This window comes from Semicossyphus pulcher, unplaced genomic scaffold, assembly GCF_022749685.1.
Source record: "Semicossyphus pulcher isolate SPU_LCO1_2020_fin unplaced genomic scaffold, fSemPul1.0.p SCAF_7, whole genome shotgun sequence".
In the NCBI taxonomy this organism is placed as follows: Eukaryota; Metazoa; Chordata; class Actinopteri; order Labriformes; family Labridae; genus Semicossyphus; species Semicossyphus pulcher.
The window spans coordinates 29,989,169-30,006,123 of NW_027211748.1; the positions used below are offsets into that span (position 1 = coordinate 29,989,169).

At 40.4% G+C, this 16,955-nt stretch overlaps 1 protein-coding gene across 2 annotated transcripts; it reads right to left on the reverse strand.

The window, feature by feature from the left end:
• Positions 1 to 1,930: 1,930 nt before the first annotated feature.
• LOC138612165 (uncharacterized) lies at positions 1,931 to 13,364 on the reverse strand. Of its 2 annotated transcripts, none has more exons than XM_069685476.1 (5): positions 13,346 to 13,364; positions 9,857 to 9,976; positions 8,573 to 8,627; positions 7,889 to 7,995; positions 1,931 to 6,535 (listed from the first exon to the last, which is right to left on the reverse strand). In XM_069685476.1, the coding sequence occupies exons 4-5, from the start codon at positions 7,980 to 7,982 to the stop codon at positions 2,826 to 2,828; spliced, it is 3,804 nt and encodes a 1,267-aa protein (XP_069541577.1). In that variant the 5' UTR covers positions 7,983 to 7,995; positions 8,573 to 8,627; positions 9,857 to 9,976; positions 13,346 to 13,364; the 3' UTR covers positions 1,931 to 2,825. The 2 variants fall into 2 exon arrangements, with proteins under 2 accessions (XP_069541577.1, XP_069541578.1); XM_069685477.1 differs by lacking the exon at positions 13,346 to 13,364 and adding an exon at positions 10,193 to 10,240.
• Between the last annotated feature and the right edge of the window lie 3,591 nt (positions 13,365 to 16,955).

Consider the following 16,955-nt stretch of genomic DNA (forward strand, 5'->3'; position numbering starts at 1 on the left):
AGCTTGTTACAAACCTGGCTCAAAGATTGTAACAAAAGAGAGTTCACACATTTCTGCAGAGATGATGAAGAATTTAACTAAATTAACTCAAAATGAAGTTGAAGCATGTTGAGTCTCAGTAATGTAAAGTGTGTGTGTGTGTGTATAAAAATGAAGAAACAATACAAAACCAAACAGTTCAGGCCATGTGGCAGACATGCTGCTCAGTCACAGACAAAAAGAGAGAAGCTTGATCCACACCTACAGGCGTGGCCAAGCAACTTGGACGGCCCATCTCTGCTGGCACTCCTGGAAGTGAACAGTGACCAACCTATATTGTGGGGACCAACATATATTGTGAGGACCCTTCTACATTGTGAGGACCAACCTATATTGTGGGGACCAACATATATTGTGGGGACCCTTCTACATTGTGAGGACCAACCTATATTGTGAGGACCAACCTATATTGTGGGGACCCTTCTACGTTGGGACCAACCTATATTGTGGGGACCAACCTATATTGTGAGGACCAACCTATATTGTGGGGACCCTTCTACGTTGGGACCAACCTATATTGTGAGGACCAACCTATATTGTGAGGACCAACCTACATTGTGAGGACCAACCTATATTGTGGGGACCCTTCTACGTTGGGACCAACCTATATTGTGGGGACCAACCTACATTGTGGGGACCAACCTATATTGTGAGGACCAACCTATATTGTGAGGACCAACCTATATTGTGAGGACCAACCTATATTGTGGGGACCCTTCTACGTTGGGACCAACCTATATTGTGAGGACCAACCTATATTGTGAGGACCAACCTACATTGTGAGGACCAACCTATATTGTGGAGACCAACCTATATTGTGGGGACCCTTCTACATTGGGACCAACCTACATTGTGGGGACTTAACAAGTATTACAGTACATTTGAGGGCAGAAGTTTAGGTTTTGGAGTTAAAACTAGATATTAGAGCTCACATCTTTATCATTTTTGTAAAAAATGAACAATCTCTACCACCTCATTAAAATTGCCAGAGTTAGTTAGATTGAGACCATCAAAACATGTCCCTATTGTTTTCACTAGTTGCTTGAATGTTGAGTATATATTACTCTACTCATGTTACATTTTAAAGCAGCTCCACTGATCCATCCATACATGCTCTTAACTTGTTCACCTTCACACAAAACCTCCACACCGTCTTACCCCCAAAAAACTCAAGATTATTTATGTATTTCTTGTATTGTAAAGTAAAAGAACTGCAGTATCTCTGCATCATATAGTTAAAGAATCACATTATATTGCAGTATTTTCAGTTTTTGAAACCTCAGGGTTTAAATTTAGGTTGTCTCCATTTTGTCTTTTTTGGAGCATGAAGTGATCAAACGGCAACTTAAAGTTGTAGTCTTTGCACTCATTTATTAGCCTGCTAATGAGGCTAATGAGCTAACCATTGTGTCTTCCACAAAACAAGCTTCTATTCCCGGTGGTAGCAGACAGAGAGACAAACAGATTTATTGGACTAATGAAAGTGAAGAGAACTTGTTGAACGTAGAGACGTCATTGAACAAGTCGGGGCAGACTGCAGAGCTGGTCGTGTGAGGGTTAAAAATACTGAGCATTAACAGCATGGACCTCTTCATTAAATTGTAGCTGTGTTAACATTAACTTTGGTCCTCCAGGTTCGTTTCTGAACATTCAAAACGTTATTTTCCCGTCATAATTACAACTTGGATGATGGAAAGTGTAAATTTGTTATCTATGGCATCTTAAAGCAAGTTCTTACTTAAACTTCTTCCTAAGAAGCTAATCTGACCTGGAATAATCAACATTTTCCTGCGATAAACCGTGTGAGCCAATAAGAAACGAGGTTCCTTAGGTGAGAGAGGAAATATTGAGATAGAAAACATGCCTGATCAGACAGAAAAAACATCACATGGCCAACAAAATCTATTTATTATCACATCTTGATCACATCAGTGTAGTAATGAAGCAGTTTCCAGTGAAACACATTAACAAACATTTCTGCTCCTGACTTCTTAATAGACAAAAATCCTTTATGAAATTTCTTTCAACAAAAATCAACATCAGAAGACAAAACACCCAAAATTAGTTCAAACTGAAATCTGTTTTAATCAATGTATTATTGTTGTTCTTTATTAATAAATGCTGTAAAACTAGAGCTCACCTCTGCTGTAACACTGACACACAGATCCAGCTTTAACCTGCAAAAGCTACATAAAATTTGATCATTATGTCATTGTCTTTGTTATCAACATATTCTTTAAAAAAAAAAAAAACGTTCAATAGCTGCTAAACTTCCCAAAAAAGTGTATCGTAAACATTCAGTGTATCAGAATCATTTAAACGTTACAAGTATACTTTAGGTACTGAACAGATTCAAAACAAATATGAAAACACACCTGTGTCTGCAATTTATGGCACCGAGGCTCCAGCTGAAAGAGGCAATATTACAAAGCAATTTGTCATACACATTTAAAAATGTAGGACATGCCTTCACATCTACATCATGTAGATGAAGGGAAATCAAAAAAACCTTTTGGATCAACTTTAATACATGTGGCGCATTATGATCACCAAAGAAATACTTTATTTAAATGGATTCTAATCTGCATGCTAAGGCGTTTGTGCTAAGACGCAAGACTAACTTTACCAGGACAACATCCATAAGGTTACTATTACAACAAAACAAAAATCAGAAACACTCTGCTGCACTTTGGAATCCATCCGACTCTACTCCGATGTACACTTTTATAACAACCTCACAGTGCTGCCAAGAGGACTGCAGACCCACAAACGAGGTGATCATCTTCCTAAAATCCCAAAAAATTCAAAAATTTCTGACCCAAAGTTTTCTTTTCTTTCTTCTTCTGTTTTTCTTCAGTCATTTCCTCCTCTGATTTCATAAGTGTATCTCGCTTTGAAACTTTTGAGATGATCTTTGCCCTGTCCCTCAGTGCCTCCAAAGACTGAATTCGAGCCATATAACCCTCTTTGGCCTCTGACCGTTCTCCTTCGATCAGCATGTCAATGTACTCTGGAGTGGTCAGAGGGTTAGGCCTCAGGGAGATCTCTTGCAGACGAGTGATACAGTGAGCTGACTGATCCATGAAGGACACTATCATGTCTTGAAGGTGAGCAATCTCTTCCTCTTGCCTTTCAATCAACTCCTCAACCGTCATCTTCTGTTTTGCAGCCGTGTCATACTTGTTTTTTAGCTCTTGCAGTGTCTGCTTCTCTTTCACTCTAACATACTCCCAACTGTATGTTTGGTTAAAATGCACACTCCAGATGCATTTTCCAGGGCAGACATTGCACATCCCTGTGTTATCCATCGATGCACAGCCACGTTTTTTATCATCATCTGCTATTGCACATGGGTAGTGGCATGTCACTGAACACTTCTGGCAGTTGGTTATGTACTGACCTTTCTCTGTGAGTTTCTTTTGTACTGGCTTGATAACATCTACCTCGATGTCAAAGTTAGCATTTGAAGTCATGACTGTTTCATGCTCTTTAATCTTTTCTTGGGTTTTTCTAATTTCTTCAAGTTTTGCTAATCCAATTTTGACTTGTGGTTGCAAACCTTCAACGGCTATTTCAAGCCGTTTTCTTTCTTTAAGAACCTCTTGGGTCATCAGCAAGCTTTTGGTTGACATTTTCAACAAACCATGGAAGAACTTCTCCATACTTTTGATGCCCATCTTCCAAAACATTTCATCAAAGTTGTCATCGTCATCCTCGGAATCCTCACCACAGGCCCTGTCACCGGCACTTCTGTTGTCTGCAAATAATGCTGAGTTGTTGAATTTAAAGTGAACTGGAAGCCCAATGTCATTTTTTGGACAAGGAACGCCAGACACAGTGATTGCCTCAAGAACGGGGGGCTGCTTGCCATCTGCAAAAGTCACCAGCATCTCAATGTTCTCTGCCACATCTTTTCCAAAAATGGAGAGAACTGAGTCAAACACATATCTTTGTGTTGCTGTAAGTCGTGCAAGAGCGGCCTGAGCAACAAAACACACTGCATCAATCTCGCTGACTCCATTAACGGAGGTGAAAAGCCTCCGAATTTGCTCTGTGATCTCCCTGTCTCGTCCCACACCTCTTGTATCCCCAAACCCTGGAGTGTCCACAATTGTCAGAGAGAAGGGGACTTTGAACCCCTCTTGGTGGTTGATTTTGTACACAGTGACTTCAGAGGTCTGGCTTTCAGCTTGTGATCTGGACTCATCCTCTTCAATTAATTTAAATCTGAAGTTGTCCTTCCAGTCCACACCAACAATGTAGTTGATCATTCCATTGATCAGAGTGGACTTTCCTGATCCGGTCGCTCCCATAAGCATTACTGTGCGGTTTTGCCTCATGCTTTCTTTGCCAAAGTTATACCTTCTGCATCCATCGATGTCCAGGTCCTCTTTTTCCAGAGGCAGTGTGTAAACTGGGGGTGTTGCAGAGAGTTTACTTTTGCTAATGTCTTTGAGGAATTCTGCAAGACTGGCGAATTCACGTCTAGATGTGCGGACATTCACAGTGATGCTTTCCTTGCTCCTGCCAGCTACCCCACAATCACATCTGACCCTGACAACATATTCTGTCTCTGACTGAAGCCCTGAAATGATTGCCTTCTCTGCTCCTGTCATCATTTGGTTCCACTGGAGCTCCTCCTCATTCACGCTGCTGACTGTCTTTCCTGTTTTGGCGTACTCCATGATGTAGCTGAAGATGTGGACATCTTGTCCGAGCTCAGCTGGTTTCTTCCAGCTGACTGATATCTCACTTGAGTTTGGTTCAACTTGTGGTTTTCCAGGAGGGCTGCATGGTAAGGTTTGAATGGGACCGCTGACTTGATTGGCTGGCCCGACACCTACTGTGGTCACTGCTCTGCACCTGAACATGTACTCTGTGTTAGGCCTCAGACCACTCACTGTCACTGCTTCAGCTTTTGATGCTGTCTGTTGTTTCCATCCTTCCTCTTCACTGACACAGTACTCAACAGAGAAGGAGGTGATGTTCTTTGATCCAAACTTTGGTGGATCAATCTTCAGTGTCACACTGTCGTGGTTTATGTCACTTCCTGTCACTGTTTCAGGCTTTGAAGGCGGCTCAAAGTCCTCGCTGACAGAGAAGCCTTTTTCATAAAGGTCGATGCTCGAACCTCTCTTTGTCTCATTTGTTATTCCGACTGTTAAAAACGTTATGTTCTTGTTCTCCTGGTTGGCCTCTGCAAAGTCACTGAAGAGCTTTGCTTTCACCCTCATTGAATCGGATACTTCTTTGGAAAGGTACCATTGTTCCTTCTCTACATCCGGAGGATGTGGATCTTCAGGGTTTTCTGTTTTTCTTAAGTAGTTTGATAAAGCTGAGAGGTACGGTTCATCACTTCCCAGTGAGGTGAAAACAAAACACACAGCATGTTCTGCACGGGAAATTTCCTGATGAATACTTTGTGATGAAATAATCTTTGTGTTTTTCATCACGTTGGTGAAAGATTTTAAAAGCCAGATTTCTCTCTCTTTACAGTCCATCCACTCGTTCAGGTTTTTGCTGTTAAAAGGAGAAGAATGTCTCTTCTTCAGGATCCCTGCGAGCTCAGCCTCCTCTTCTCCTCCTCCTCTGATTGATGGAAGTTTCTTTGCCAAGGTTTGTTGGAATTCCATCTTGAACTCAGAGCACATCTGTTTGAAAGTTTTAATCTTTGTGCCAACCTGTGAGAACTGTTGTGCTGTGGTGGTTCTCACTGCATCATTGCACCTCATGTCCAGCTCACTAAAGTCCTCCAGGACACTCTGTGATTCCTGAACTAACCTTGTGCTTATCTCACGGACAAGTTTAGCAGCAGAAGAATCTAAAGTTGTCAGAGGCAGCAGCCAGACCTTCACTGGGACTGCGTTTTCTCCGTTGGCTCCCAGCAGATTAGGCAGACTTTGGTAGACTTGAACTGCATCCTGAAAGGATGTTGGCATTTTCTGAAGGGAAAAGTCTCCATAGAATTTGCAGGAGAATTTCTCAACATTTGCTTTGTCCTTTTCTTCCATTTTTAGTGAACCTTTACCCTCTACAGCGAGGCAAGGAATCTTCTCGATGATCACCTTCAAGTTTCCCTCAATGTCTTGATGATCTTCTGTTTGAGAAACCTCACAGTCAAAGACGAAGAAGGCTTGTGCCCCATAAAGGATTCCTGTGACCACATGTGTTGCTATTCCTTTCTCAAAGACCTGCTGGTGCTTCACGTTCCCTGTTCCAAGTTGATTCATGGACAGTTCCTGGAACATCGTGGTAGTTTTATATTTGAGTGTTACTCTGGCCTGATGTTTGGAAGTCTTGCTATCTTTCAGGTATTTGGCAGATCCTTCAACCTGTACGAGTCCACCCAAGAGACTTGCCTTCAGTGATGCTTGGACATTTAACGCTGAAGATTTATCCTCAATGGATTCTGATGCAACTATCTCAAACTCACTGTTGGGTTTTGATCTTTTTCTTGTATCTTTTTCCAAGTCATTACAGTCCCACAGGGTCATACCTGCAAAGAAAAGAAGTCAAACTTGAAGACCAGTTTCACTGAGTAACAGTAACTCCCTTACATGTCCAAGTAACAAGCAAGACAAAGTGGCATTTTATTCCAACTCTCTCTGATTATTCCTGAAAAATCATTACTTCAAATCAGGTTTCATTAAGGTAATGATTAGTTTGAGCTCTTAAAAAAACACAAAGCATCTATCATGCTGAACCCCAGGTGAGCCGTCATGGGCAAGATTCAATCACATTCAGTGATGGTTTGGTATGATTCTAATAAGTTTGTCTGAGTACAACTGTGATTCAGTCACTTTATAAAGGTTTGTTCATCTGAATCAGTTTAAGGTTTTACATCAGGTACAACCTGCCTCCATGTGTGATCTTCGACCTGGGGTCAATCTACAATATCCACATGCTCGTTTTACCCCTCTCTTGGAGAAAGTTGTGCCATAGGACCAAATGTTTTGATGGGTCATAGTTGTAAAACCATAATGATAGCGTAACTTGTTTCATTTTCTGTGGATAAACACCAACCTTAGGTGTATATTTAGTAACTGCTACTAAAAGAATCCATTAATTTTGCATTCAAATTATCAGGTTTACAAATATTGACACATAGTATCAAATAATTTGGCTCGGCCTGTAGCAGGGAAGCTTTGCTTGTATGGGAGAATTTTGTAGATTTCCTAGCTTGAAGATTCATCCAGATAATATGTTGCCTTTTTTTATACTAATGGGAGACGCCAAAGAGGGAGAAATTTATGTTTCTATAGGTTTCCATCATCAATATTTAGTTTAAAAAGTTGGATCTTATTGTAAGTGGCCACCGGCATTTGGTCGGTGTATTCAGGTTCCGGGGTTTGAGCGGCTCACCCCGGAACTTGTATAAAAGGTCGGGTGTGCCGTCACACGCCAACTTTTGTCAATTGAACCCAGGAGCTCGTGTGTGCGCAGGAAGATCAGAAGGTGTGTGGCGTTAAATAATTGTGTTATGATTTAACTCTGTTTGTGCTTTGCTGATTTGTGTTTTGTGTATTTGGTCGCGAGCAGTGAGTGAATGGAGGCATACCTGTCGCCAGCTCAAAATTTGCACCCTTGGCAGGCGAAGCGGGGTAATTGTTTTTTAACATTGTAATTTACTGACGCTGTTCGTTTGATCAATTTTAACTGAAACTGTATGTATGCATGGACAATGTTTTGTATGTTTTAGTTTCACGGTGTGAGAAATAAAGACGAAATTGAGCACCAGTCGAACTCTACCGCTGTGTCATTGATGCCGAGGGCAGCTACACTTATAATCTAGATTTTAGTTAACGTCATGGTTCAGTTGCGTTGCGTTACATTACAAATCAATCGTTACCAGGGACGAGTGAATCTTGGCGGCAGTCGTAGAGCATCCCCAGGCTGAATGGCCGGCCGAGCGCTGCCACCTCCATCGTCCTGCTGGAGTCCATCTCTTAATCAGGACTGGTAGAAAAAGAAAGTATGTTAGCTCCCAAGACTGCTGCTATCAAACTGTCAGCCTGCTTCCATATTGTATAGTTTCTTGTGCAAAAGCATCTTTAGTCAGAGGTAGTAAAAATCTTGATTTTTTATTTTTTTTATTTTTATATTAAAGACCAAAAAAGTTCTTTAATTTTTTCTAAAGGTGATTTAGAATAACTTGTCTTTATTTAAATTAGTCAATTTAAGTACAAAGAAACTTTAATTTGGCACAAAGTTTTCACTTGCAGACAATACCTCTGTTTACTGTAACTGTGAAAGTCTGTTGAACTTTTGTTTCTTCTTTTGCCACAGTAAATAATACATTTGTCGTACTTCTCTCTGCTGTACGATGTGATCACCGTTAGTCCTCCGGAGTCTGTAATCAAAGCTGCTTCTCTAGTAACAATGTGTTCTTCATTGCAGCAGTTTGTTATATATATATGAAGACCTTATAATATTGAGTGTCAAGTATTCAACACAGCCGTGTAATAACTGACAGTAACAGACTGTACAGTGTTGACTGTTTTGACACAGTGAAATGATAAACGTGAATACGTACCACCTGCCGACTGATTCTTCACTGAATGCAAGTCTGGACCTTCACAAGCTTTTCTCTAACAAAACAAATTAAATCATGTTAACTTTCAACATATAAATTCAAAGATTCAAGTTAAAAGAATTAAGCATTTACATTATAAGAAGAAAGTATCATATTATTATTAAAGTATTAGAATAGAAAAACAAGTTGTAAACAAAACATCGACATAATATCACCTGATGAAGTTGTTAGGGTGGACTTTGTGTCAACGTTTTTATTTATAAGGACACATTTGTTTAAAACCTCTTTATAGTCTTTTCTACAGTTAAAACATCAAGGCAATTAAACACCAAAGTAAAAGACCTGCATCAAACGAACAGTCCAAAATACATGAGAACTTCAACTGTTTCTAGAATTCATTATGTTTTAACACTTGGATGGCAAAGTCATTTATTCAGAGGGAACAAAAAGGTAAACGGTGCATGTCTATAGCCACACTAATAACTCAGAGGCGGTACCCAGTGGTGATGGGAATGAATTGCTGATGTAAAAAAGCCTTAACCTTTCTGCACTAATCATAGCTACTTTGACCACTAGCATTAAAGTATCTAAAAGATGGTAGAATAGAACTTTATTAATCCCGAAGGTTGCTCCAAGTTACAGAACAAAAAGGAGGCATACAAAGTTACAGTACAAAAGATGACGAGCGACTCTGGCAGCTCGGGACAGCACCCAAAGTGGTATGGAGTACGTTTTATTCCTGTGTATATTTTTTTAATTTTAACACATTAGAATGGCAACTTATAAATCTTCAGAGCTTTATTCTTTAAAGTGTTACTCTGGACATACATCCACTGTTTAACTTAAAGTACTGTGGCGGGGTGGTGGGGAGCTGAGACGCTCAGCGGACTAAGGGTAGGCTTAGTGTATGATAAACCAGAGACAATAATAAAAACGGACCCGACAACGCCACCTGGGGAATTTCACCCCAGGAAATATAAAAAACACCTTAACCAGACAAAGGCAACACAGGTTGAATAACCGAAGTAAGACAGAGACGTGGTTCCAAAAAGACGATGTAAATTTATTAATGATTAAGACTGGAAGTATCTGTGAAGAGAGGGTGTTAGTTATTGCTGTAAGGAGATAAATTGGTCAATTTAGGAAACAATATTAATGTTTATCACAATAATTGGTATTAAGTTAATTTAAAAATAGCAAAATGGGAAGGGAAAGTGAGGGGTGCCGGCAGAGGGGAGGCAGCCTAACATCAAAGGCTGTGTTCCAGGAGTGAAACTTACTCACCACTCGTGAACCCACTGCAAACAGGTGCAAACTATTGTGTCCCGGTGCGCTTATCACTATAAACAGTGCAGGGAACCACCTTGAGTGCCTAGCCTCCACCAGCAGCCGGCAACCACTTCACTATGAGGGGAGATAACAAAAGGATTAAGCAAAGAAAAGCAAATAAACCAGTTGGTTCAGTTTACAAAATACATCAAGGCAAATACATCAATCTAGGCAAAACAGCAGCCGATAAAAGGCCTGAAATACAGAAAATAAACCCGTTACAAATTATAATTTCTTTATAACAATGTAATACATATGTAATAAACACTCGAGTTATGTTGCCCTACTTACCAATTAACTGGCTTCACTAATACACTGAAACAAAGTCTTTATGCCTCAGGTGAAGGACCAGCAGGAAAACAGACACTAAACACAAGACATAAAATGGGTCCTTTAAAATATCTTCACCTCTCAGAATGGGTTAACGATATTTTAGAAAGACAAACCTTAAGCCGGACACCAGTTCACATGAAGCAGAGAGGCAGACAGACAGGGGACTATTTCAAGACAAATAAACTTTGTACGTTTTAAGTGAATGCAAAATCACTCAGAACAAGTTTGAAATAATCATTATGACTCAAAACCGACCTCAACACAGGAAACATGTGGCAACCAGCAAGCAGACCAGAGAAAAGGCAGCCATGTTGCCACAGGTCCTTTATATATGGTTCAGCTGATTAAGGGGCTGGGCCAGAGGAGGAGTTGATCTACTTTCAAGAGGCTGCATTCAAGACCAACAATGAAAAACACAGGCTAGAACCACTACTCCCACTACAGTACTAACAAAAGGAAATGTTCCACACTGACATGCAAAGAAAGCTACAGCAGCCTGTTACAACACTGCCCAAATAGCTGATTTTCACATAAGCCCCGCCTCTGACATGGCAAATAGCCAATCATAGTGTAGGATTGTCACGGGGCACCTGGGTGGCCAATCAGATTTCAAGGATCTGCCCCTGGTGCAGCTGCCTTTTGGATTGCTGCTTAAATGATAATAAAAGCGTGTCTTAAAAGAAATGCTAGAAACACAAAAGGGAACCTGAAAGAGATCAGGGCCCGTATTCATAAAGCTTCCTAGTACAAAGAGTTGCTCCTAGTGAAGAAATTCAAAGAAAATTCTTAGAATCGTGACGTTTTCTAAGGATTTCCCCTTAAAGTTAAGACTTGATCCTGGTAAAGATAAAAGTTATTCAGAAAGCATCTCAGCCCATAAGAGAGATCCTAAGGTGAGACACTGTTAGGAGTAGTGAGGAGGACTTTTAAGAGGCTTAAGAGTTTCTTAAGCAGAGAAGAAAATGGGGGAAAGAGGGAGAGATAGAAGAAAAGTTCTCAAAACACTGATTAACAGTGAGCCAATGAAACGACAGCCTACAGAGTGGATCGTGCAGGGATCATGTTTGTGGTAGATCTCATTAGAGATGCGACGCAACAACGCAATAATTGCCACAAATTAAAGTGATCACAACATTAAAATATTTGGCAACTGGAAAAATGCAAAGTGCAGCAGTGATGACTTGGGTCTGTCGCAGCCGTCAATCAGCAGGGTGATCACAATTGAAGGGAATAGGCATGGGTACAGCGGGCTTGGGTATGGGACGCACATCCGTATTATTGCACGGCCATATTTTAATTCAGCATCTAAGTTAACTTTGAGAGCAGTTACAAGTAAGAGGTAAACTATCTCACCTGTGCATACAGACTGTTTGGGTGCTGCAGTCTCCCCTCTCACGTTAGTCTTTAACACAGAGCCTAACACTGCTTTCACACTCCTCACTAGTGCGCACAACCAGAGGGAAAGATTTTCCCATGCCTGCCTCTTGGTTTGAGCTGTAAAACCGGAGCTGAATTTATGTGCTACAATGCTTTTTTATTCATCAACTACTTGAGATCAAAGTAAACACCGTCCCTCCATCCAGCTGGGTTTTCTGCTTCTTCTTGTTAAATGCAGCAAACGCAGCTTCTTGTAAGCTTTATATAGGCCTGCCAGCATTCCCAGAAATTGCGAAGATGAGCCATTTTCCCTCGTTAATATCAGTTAGATCAAGTACTAAAATTAGCAGCATGGTAAATAAAAGTGATCAAGTGAATATAACTGCATGTGAAGATGAGCATGTGTTCTTTAAAGTGTGGTGTTCATGATGACACAATGTCTGAGTACATTCTATGATTAGGCCGATAGATGTCACTGTCCTTCTCTGCCCATCATCACTGAAAGAGCTTTTTTTTGGATCAGCCAATCACAGCTTCTGAAAGAATGTGTCCTACCTAGCAACAGGGTCGACCACGCCTCCTCACTGAGCTAAAGGTTTCTGTCTCTTCCTTGCTCAGAGTTGCTCTGAGAGTGTTCCTAAATCACTCCTAAGCTAGGACTCTTGCTAGACGTTTTGAAGCAAAGTTAGGATCTCTCTGAGAGTATTCTGACAATGATTGTGAATACGGGCCCTGATCATGAGTCAGAAGGAAAGAACCTCAAAACACACCTTCTTCTTGGAAAGTGTAGAATTGGGTAGTGACGTGGGGACATGTCTCTAACTCACCAGCTACTCCTGAATTGTCCCTACCAAGAATTTTCTCTGAAAATTACAATACTGCTGCTGTGTACCATTTACAGACTCATAGTTAAACATGTTACTATATTAATATTTAAACTAAAAAATGTAACTACATCTGAGTGGTAGAAATACCTAGGTGCAGATATTTGTTCTTAAACCAAAGTATTGGACATTATAGTGTTGACCTGGTGATGGCGCTAACTAAAAAACAATCAGAGGATCACCAGTTATTACAATTCTCCCTGAGGGGAACGTGAATAGCAGAAATATACATGTCACTTGTAGGTGCAACGCCATTAATAAAACACACAATTCCAAATCACACTTTCTTTCAACAGGGTTTCAAGTTCATTTCAGTTCGTTAGCATGTGAAGGGGACGTTGTTATGTGCTCATGTGCCGCTTTAAAAGAAAGCATTAACACAAAATACAACAACTGACTGAGTAGAAAACTAAAAACTGAGTAAACTACACACTTGACCACAAAATAAACATGTACAAAAATATTGATGAATATTTGTACATGGATATGAGTGAGGGGGGAACATTAAGCTAAGTGGCCTCAATGGCACAGGAGGGGTATTTACAGGAGCAGCATGAAAACAAAAGGATGTTTGTCAAGTCAAACAAACACTGACAACAGTCCATGCAATGTTTTAAACAGAACTAACAACTATATTATATTTTCCACATAGAATAAGACTATTCTACTTACTACTGTATTATTATGTGTTTGTGCTTAAAAGAGGAATCGCTGCCACACATTACTTATTGCATAACTGTTCATCATTACACTGCTTTTACAGTCATTAGTGAAACAACCAAACCCTGAATCCACAACAGTTACACAGCAGAACTGGTGCATGCAGCAACAAACATATTAGTTAACTTACAGTTGAAATGTGTGTGATCCTCTGTGGCTGAGGCTGTGCTGTAGTGTCACACTTTATATCGTCTCTGAGAGAGAAACGCCCCCAAATGTTTATTCATCCACATGAGGCGGTGCTGAGGAGAAACAGGCTGATTTCCCAGAAATGACATGACGTAACATGATTTATTATTTAGAAATAAAACAGCTGACACTCAACCAGTGTTTCTTTCACTTTCAGGTTTGCAGGCTGGGGTTTCTGGGAAATGCTTCACTTACTGTAATGTTAACAGCGGTTTCCTGTGTGTTTAACCCAGCCCTCTAGTTATATAACTTCATCTTATCTGTAAGGGATGAAAATGAGAGCAAGAATAACTGAATATATGATGAGTTAAGAAAAGTGAGACTGTTTGCAATAAACTAGTTCTTAAAATGTGTGTACATTTTAACTATTGCATTGTTTACATGTGATGATACACAGCTTTATGTGTGACTTTCTCCTGACAAACTCAGTCCTCTAAACGAGCTGGTTGGATGCATAGATGACAGTAGCCCCTGGATGTCTGAAGAATTTCTCCAACTCAGCAAAGATAAAGTAGAGATTCTGATTCAGCACAAAGGAGAAACAGGCTGATTTCCCAGAAATAACATGACCTCCAGAGTGACTTGCTGAATGCTCAGGGAGAAAAAGGGTTCGATATTGATAAATGTTGGAGAATACAATAAAAAACTGATAACACAGGACTATTGAGACAGTGGCTGAAGTGAACAGCAGCTTGAGTCAGGAGGTGGAGAGACGACTGGTCTGGTGTAAAACTTGTTTTAGAAAGTATCATGGCTGACGATGAGGAGAGAGAGCTTTGAAGCCTTTTGGGTGACTAACAGAGAAACCAGCGTAGAAGAGTCACGTTGACAGCAGCTTTTAGAGTTGTGCTCTGATGGTGAACTTTACAATGACTGAGATAACCTTGTGGGAAGTGTCACAGCCCGGCTCAGGGGAGGGACAAGAAGGAGAGGACCACACATTACTTTTAACTCAAAGATTGATTTAACCAAAGATAAGTCCAACACTACCAAAGTTAAACGTGTGTATCAGTAATATCAGTAATGTCCAGTGTGTTGAATGAGTGTGAATGTAATGTGAGAAACCAAGGAAACTAAATCAGAAAAACAGTCTAACCCAAACCACAAACCACATGCCCAGGAAGAGAGAGCGAGACTGGCTGAATCCGGCAGCTTATATAGCTGAGGAGCAGCAGACACAGGTGCAATGGTTAGCTGATTGCACTTCCTGGTTCTCTCCTAACAAAGGAAAAGACAGCCCCACACAGGAAGCCAAGAGGGCTGTCACAGAAGGAACATTGAGCTTTGTGGCCAGTATCAGTATGAGAGTAGAAAATGTTTCTTTTACTTTCATCTTTGCCAGGCATGTTTCTGAGAAATGATCTTACCTGTTGTTGGGTCACTACACAGGTTTCTTTTAGCCCTCTGGTTAAAAATCTATTTAACATAATAGAGAAGAGCATAAAGAATAAGTTAATGGAAAATGAAATAAATGCTCAAAGTGCAGCTAGTTCACTGTGGACACGTCTTCCTTCATATTTTAAACAGTTCAGTTCAATAAGAAACCTTTGAAGAAGGACGGTCCCCAAGGCCCTTCATCGTGTGCTTCCATTGATACCGGGAGAAGGACCTCGCTTTGAAAAGGTCCAGACAACACGAAGTGAAGTATAAGGGAACGACACTCAGAATATATCCGGATCTCAGTACCATCCTCGCCAAAAAACGATCCGCATTCAATGGAGTTAAACAGGCTCTCTACCAAAAAGGAATACAATTCCGTCTGCTTTTTCCGGCCCGTCTCAGGATCTCATTTGAAGGTGAAAGCCTCTTATTTGAGACGCCAGAAGAGGCACAAGCTTTCTACAACGACTGTGTTGCAAAGTGAGTTATCATTAGCAAGTTAACCATTTGTTTTCATCAGAGACCTGGAGGTGCGACAGGTGCTTGTGTGTGTGTGTGCACGCCCTCCCCCCGCCTGTTTCCTCTTTTGTGACTGCCTGGAACGCACTTTTAACCGGACAGCTTTAATACAGGACCGTTATTTCTACTTTGGCAGCATTTTTTTTTGTTTGTTTTGTTTTGTTTTGTTTTTCTCTTTCTCTCTCTCTCTCTTTTTATTTATTTATTTTTGCTGTTGTTTGAGAGAAGACTGATTTTCAACTCTTGGGACACTTTTGGATTGAATATTATCAGTTTGACGTAATGTGCATCAATTGTAAGGTAAGGAAAACTATCCTTCGGACTATTAGTGTCATGATGTATTGCTTTGGTCATCATTATACTCTTATATTCTTTACCACTTGATATGATAATCAGACTTAGATAAATGAAAACCAAAGCTTGAAAGGTCATTATATTTTTTAGTGAAATCTAAAGTGCTGCAATCATAGACCCTGGTCAGGTGGGGGTACTGGTATGGCTTGGCTTGGGGTCACTTCACAGACTTAAAGAGTGGTTGTAAGGATAAGATCATGATTGTCATGATTTTGACGCTTTTTATTTTATTGAATATTTTCCTTTTTCCTATGTTATTGCAATAGCATACAGGTGTAAGCACGCACACCACCTTTGTTTGTGCCCAAAGTTAAACTGTTGGGTTTAAAGTGAAATATTGGTTAAATATTTGTATAAAAAGTTGGTTGGGAGCGCTCTCAGTTCAGTTAGAGTGAGAACGGTCTCCCGGAAGACCAGCGATTTGAACAGGGAACAGCAGTTTGCATTCTATCTTTTGATAGGCTATCCATCAATGTCACTGGGCTGGAAAGTAAGAGTGAAACAACACGATAATGACTGATGCATCAAATAGTAATGCAATAATAACAGGTTCAGCAGTTCGCTTTACGAGCTGGAATGTGAAAGGCTTGAGGGGACCAGTTAAACGGGCACGAACATGCATCACCTGATCTTTGGGGGTGACCTGAACTGCGTTATGAATCCGGCCTTAGATCGTTCAAGTTCGAAATCAGCATCTCCATCCAAGATGGCTCGCGCTCTGTCGACATTTATGAACGAAACAGGCTGCATAGATCCATGACGTTTTCTTTTTCCACACAACAAAGAGTTCTCATATTTTTCACATGTACATCACTCATACTCTAGAATCGATAATTTTTTTATAGACGGAGCTCTTTTACACTCCGTAAAGAAAACTGAATATACAGCCATTGTAGAATCAGACCATTCACCAGTATTGCTTGACTTCAGTTTTGCCCTTAACCGCACAGAACATCCCAGCTGGAGATTGGATTCAACTTTACTGGCAGATAAAGATTTTTGTGGATTGATATCCACCGCTATAGAAGATTTCTTACAAATAAATAAATCAGACTCAATATCGCCATCTATTTTATGGGAGACACTTAAGGTTGTTATCAAAGGAGAGATAATATCATATACTGCGAGGCGCAACAAATCCAGAAAGCTAAGGCAGGAGCAACTCATTGACTCGATATTTGAATTGGATCATAGACACTCCACATCACCCTCCCCTGAGCTATATAAAGAAAGACTACCACAGATCCGGAAAACTGATGGTGAGCTGACAGTCAGCCCTGCTGAAATAAATAATACTT

What these genes read in the sequence shown, in the direction of transcription:
- LOC138612165 (XM_069685476.1), bottom strand. Translation starts at nt 7,982, where the DNA reads ATGGACTCCAGCAGGACGATGGAGGTGGCAGCGCTCGGCCGGCCATTC. An exon ending in CCAAGATTCACTCGTCCCTG is followed by an intron (nt 6,536 to 7,888) that starts GTAACGATTGAT and finishes TTTTCTTTGCAG; the next exon opens with GTATGACCCTGTGGGACTGT.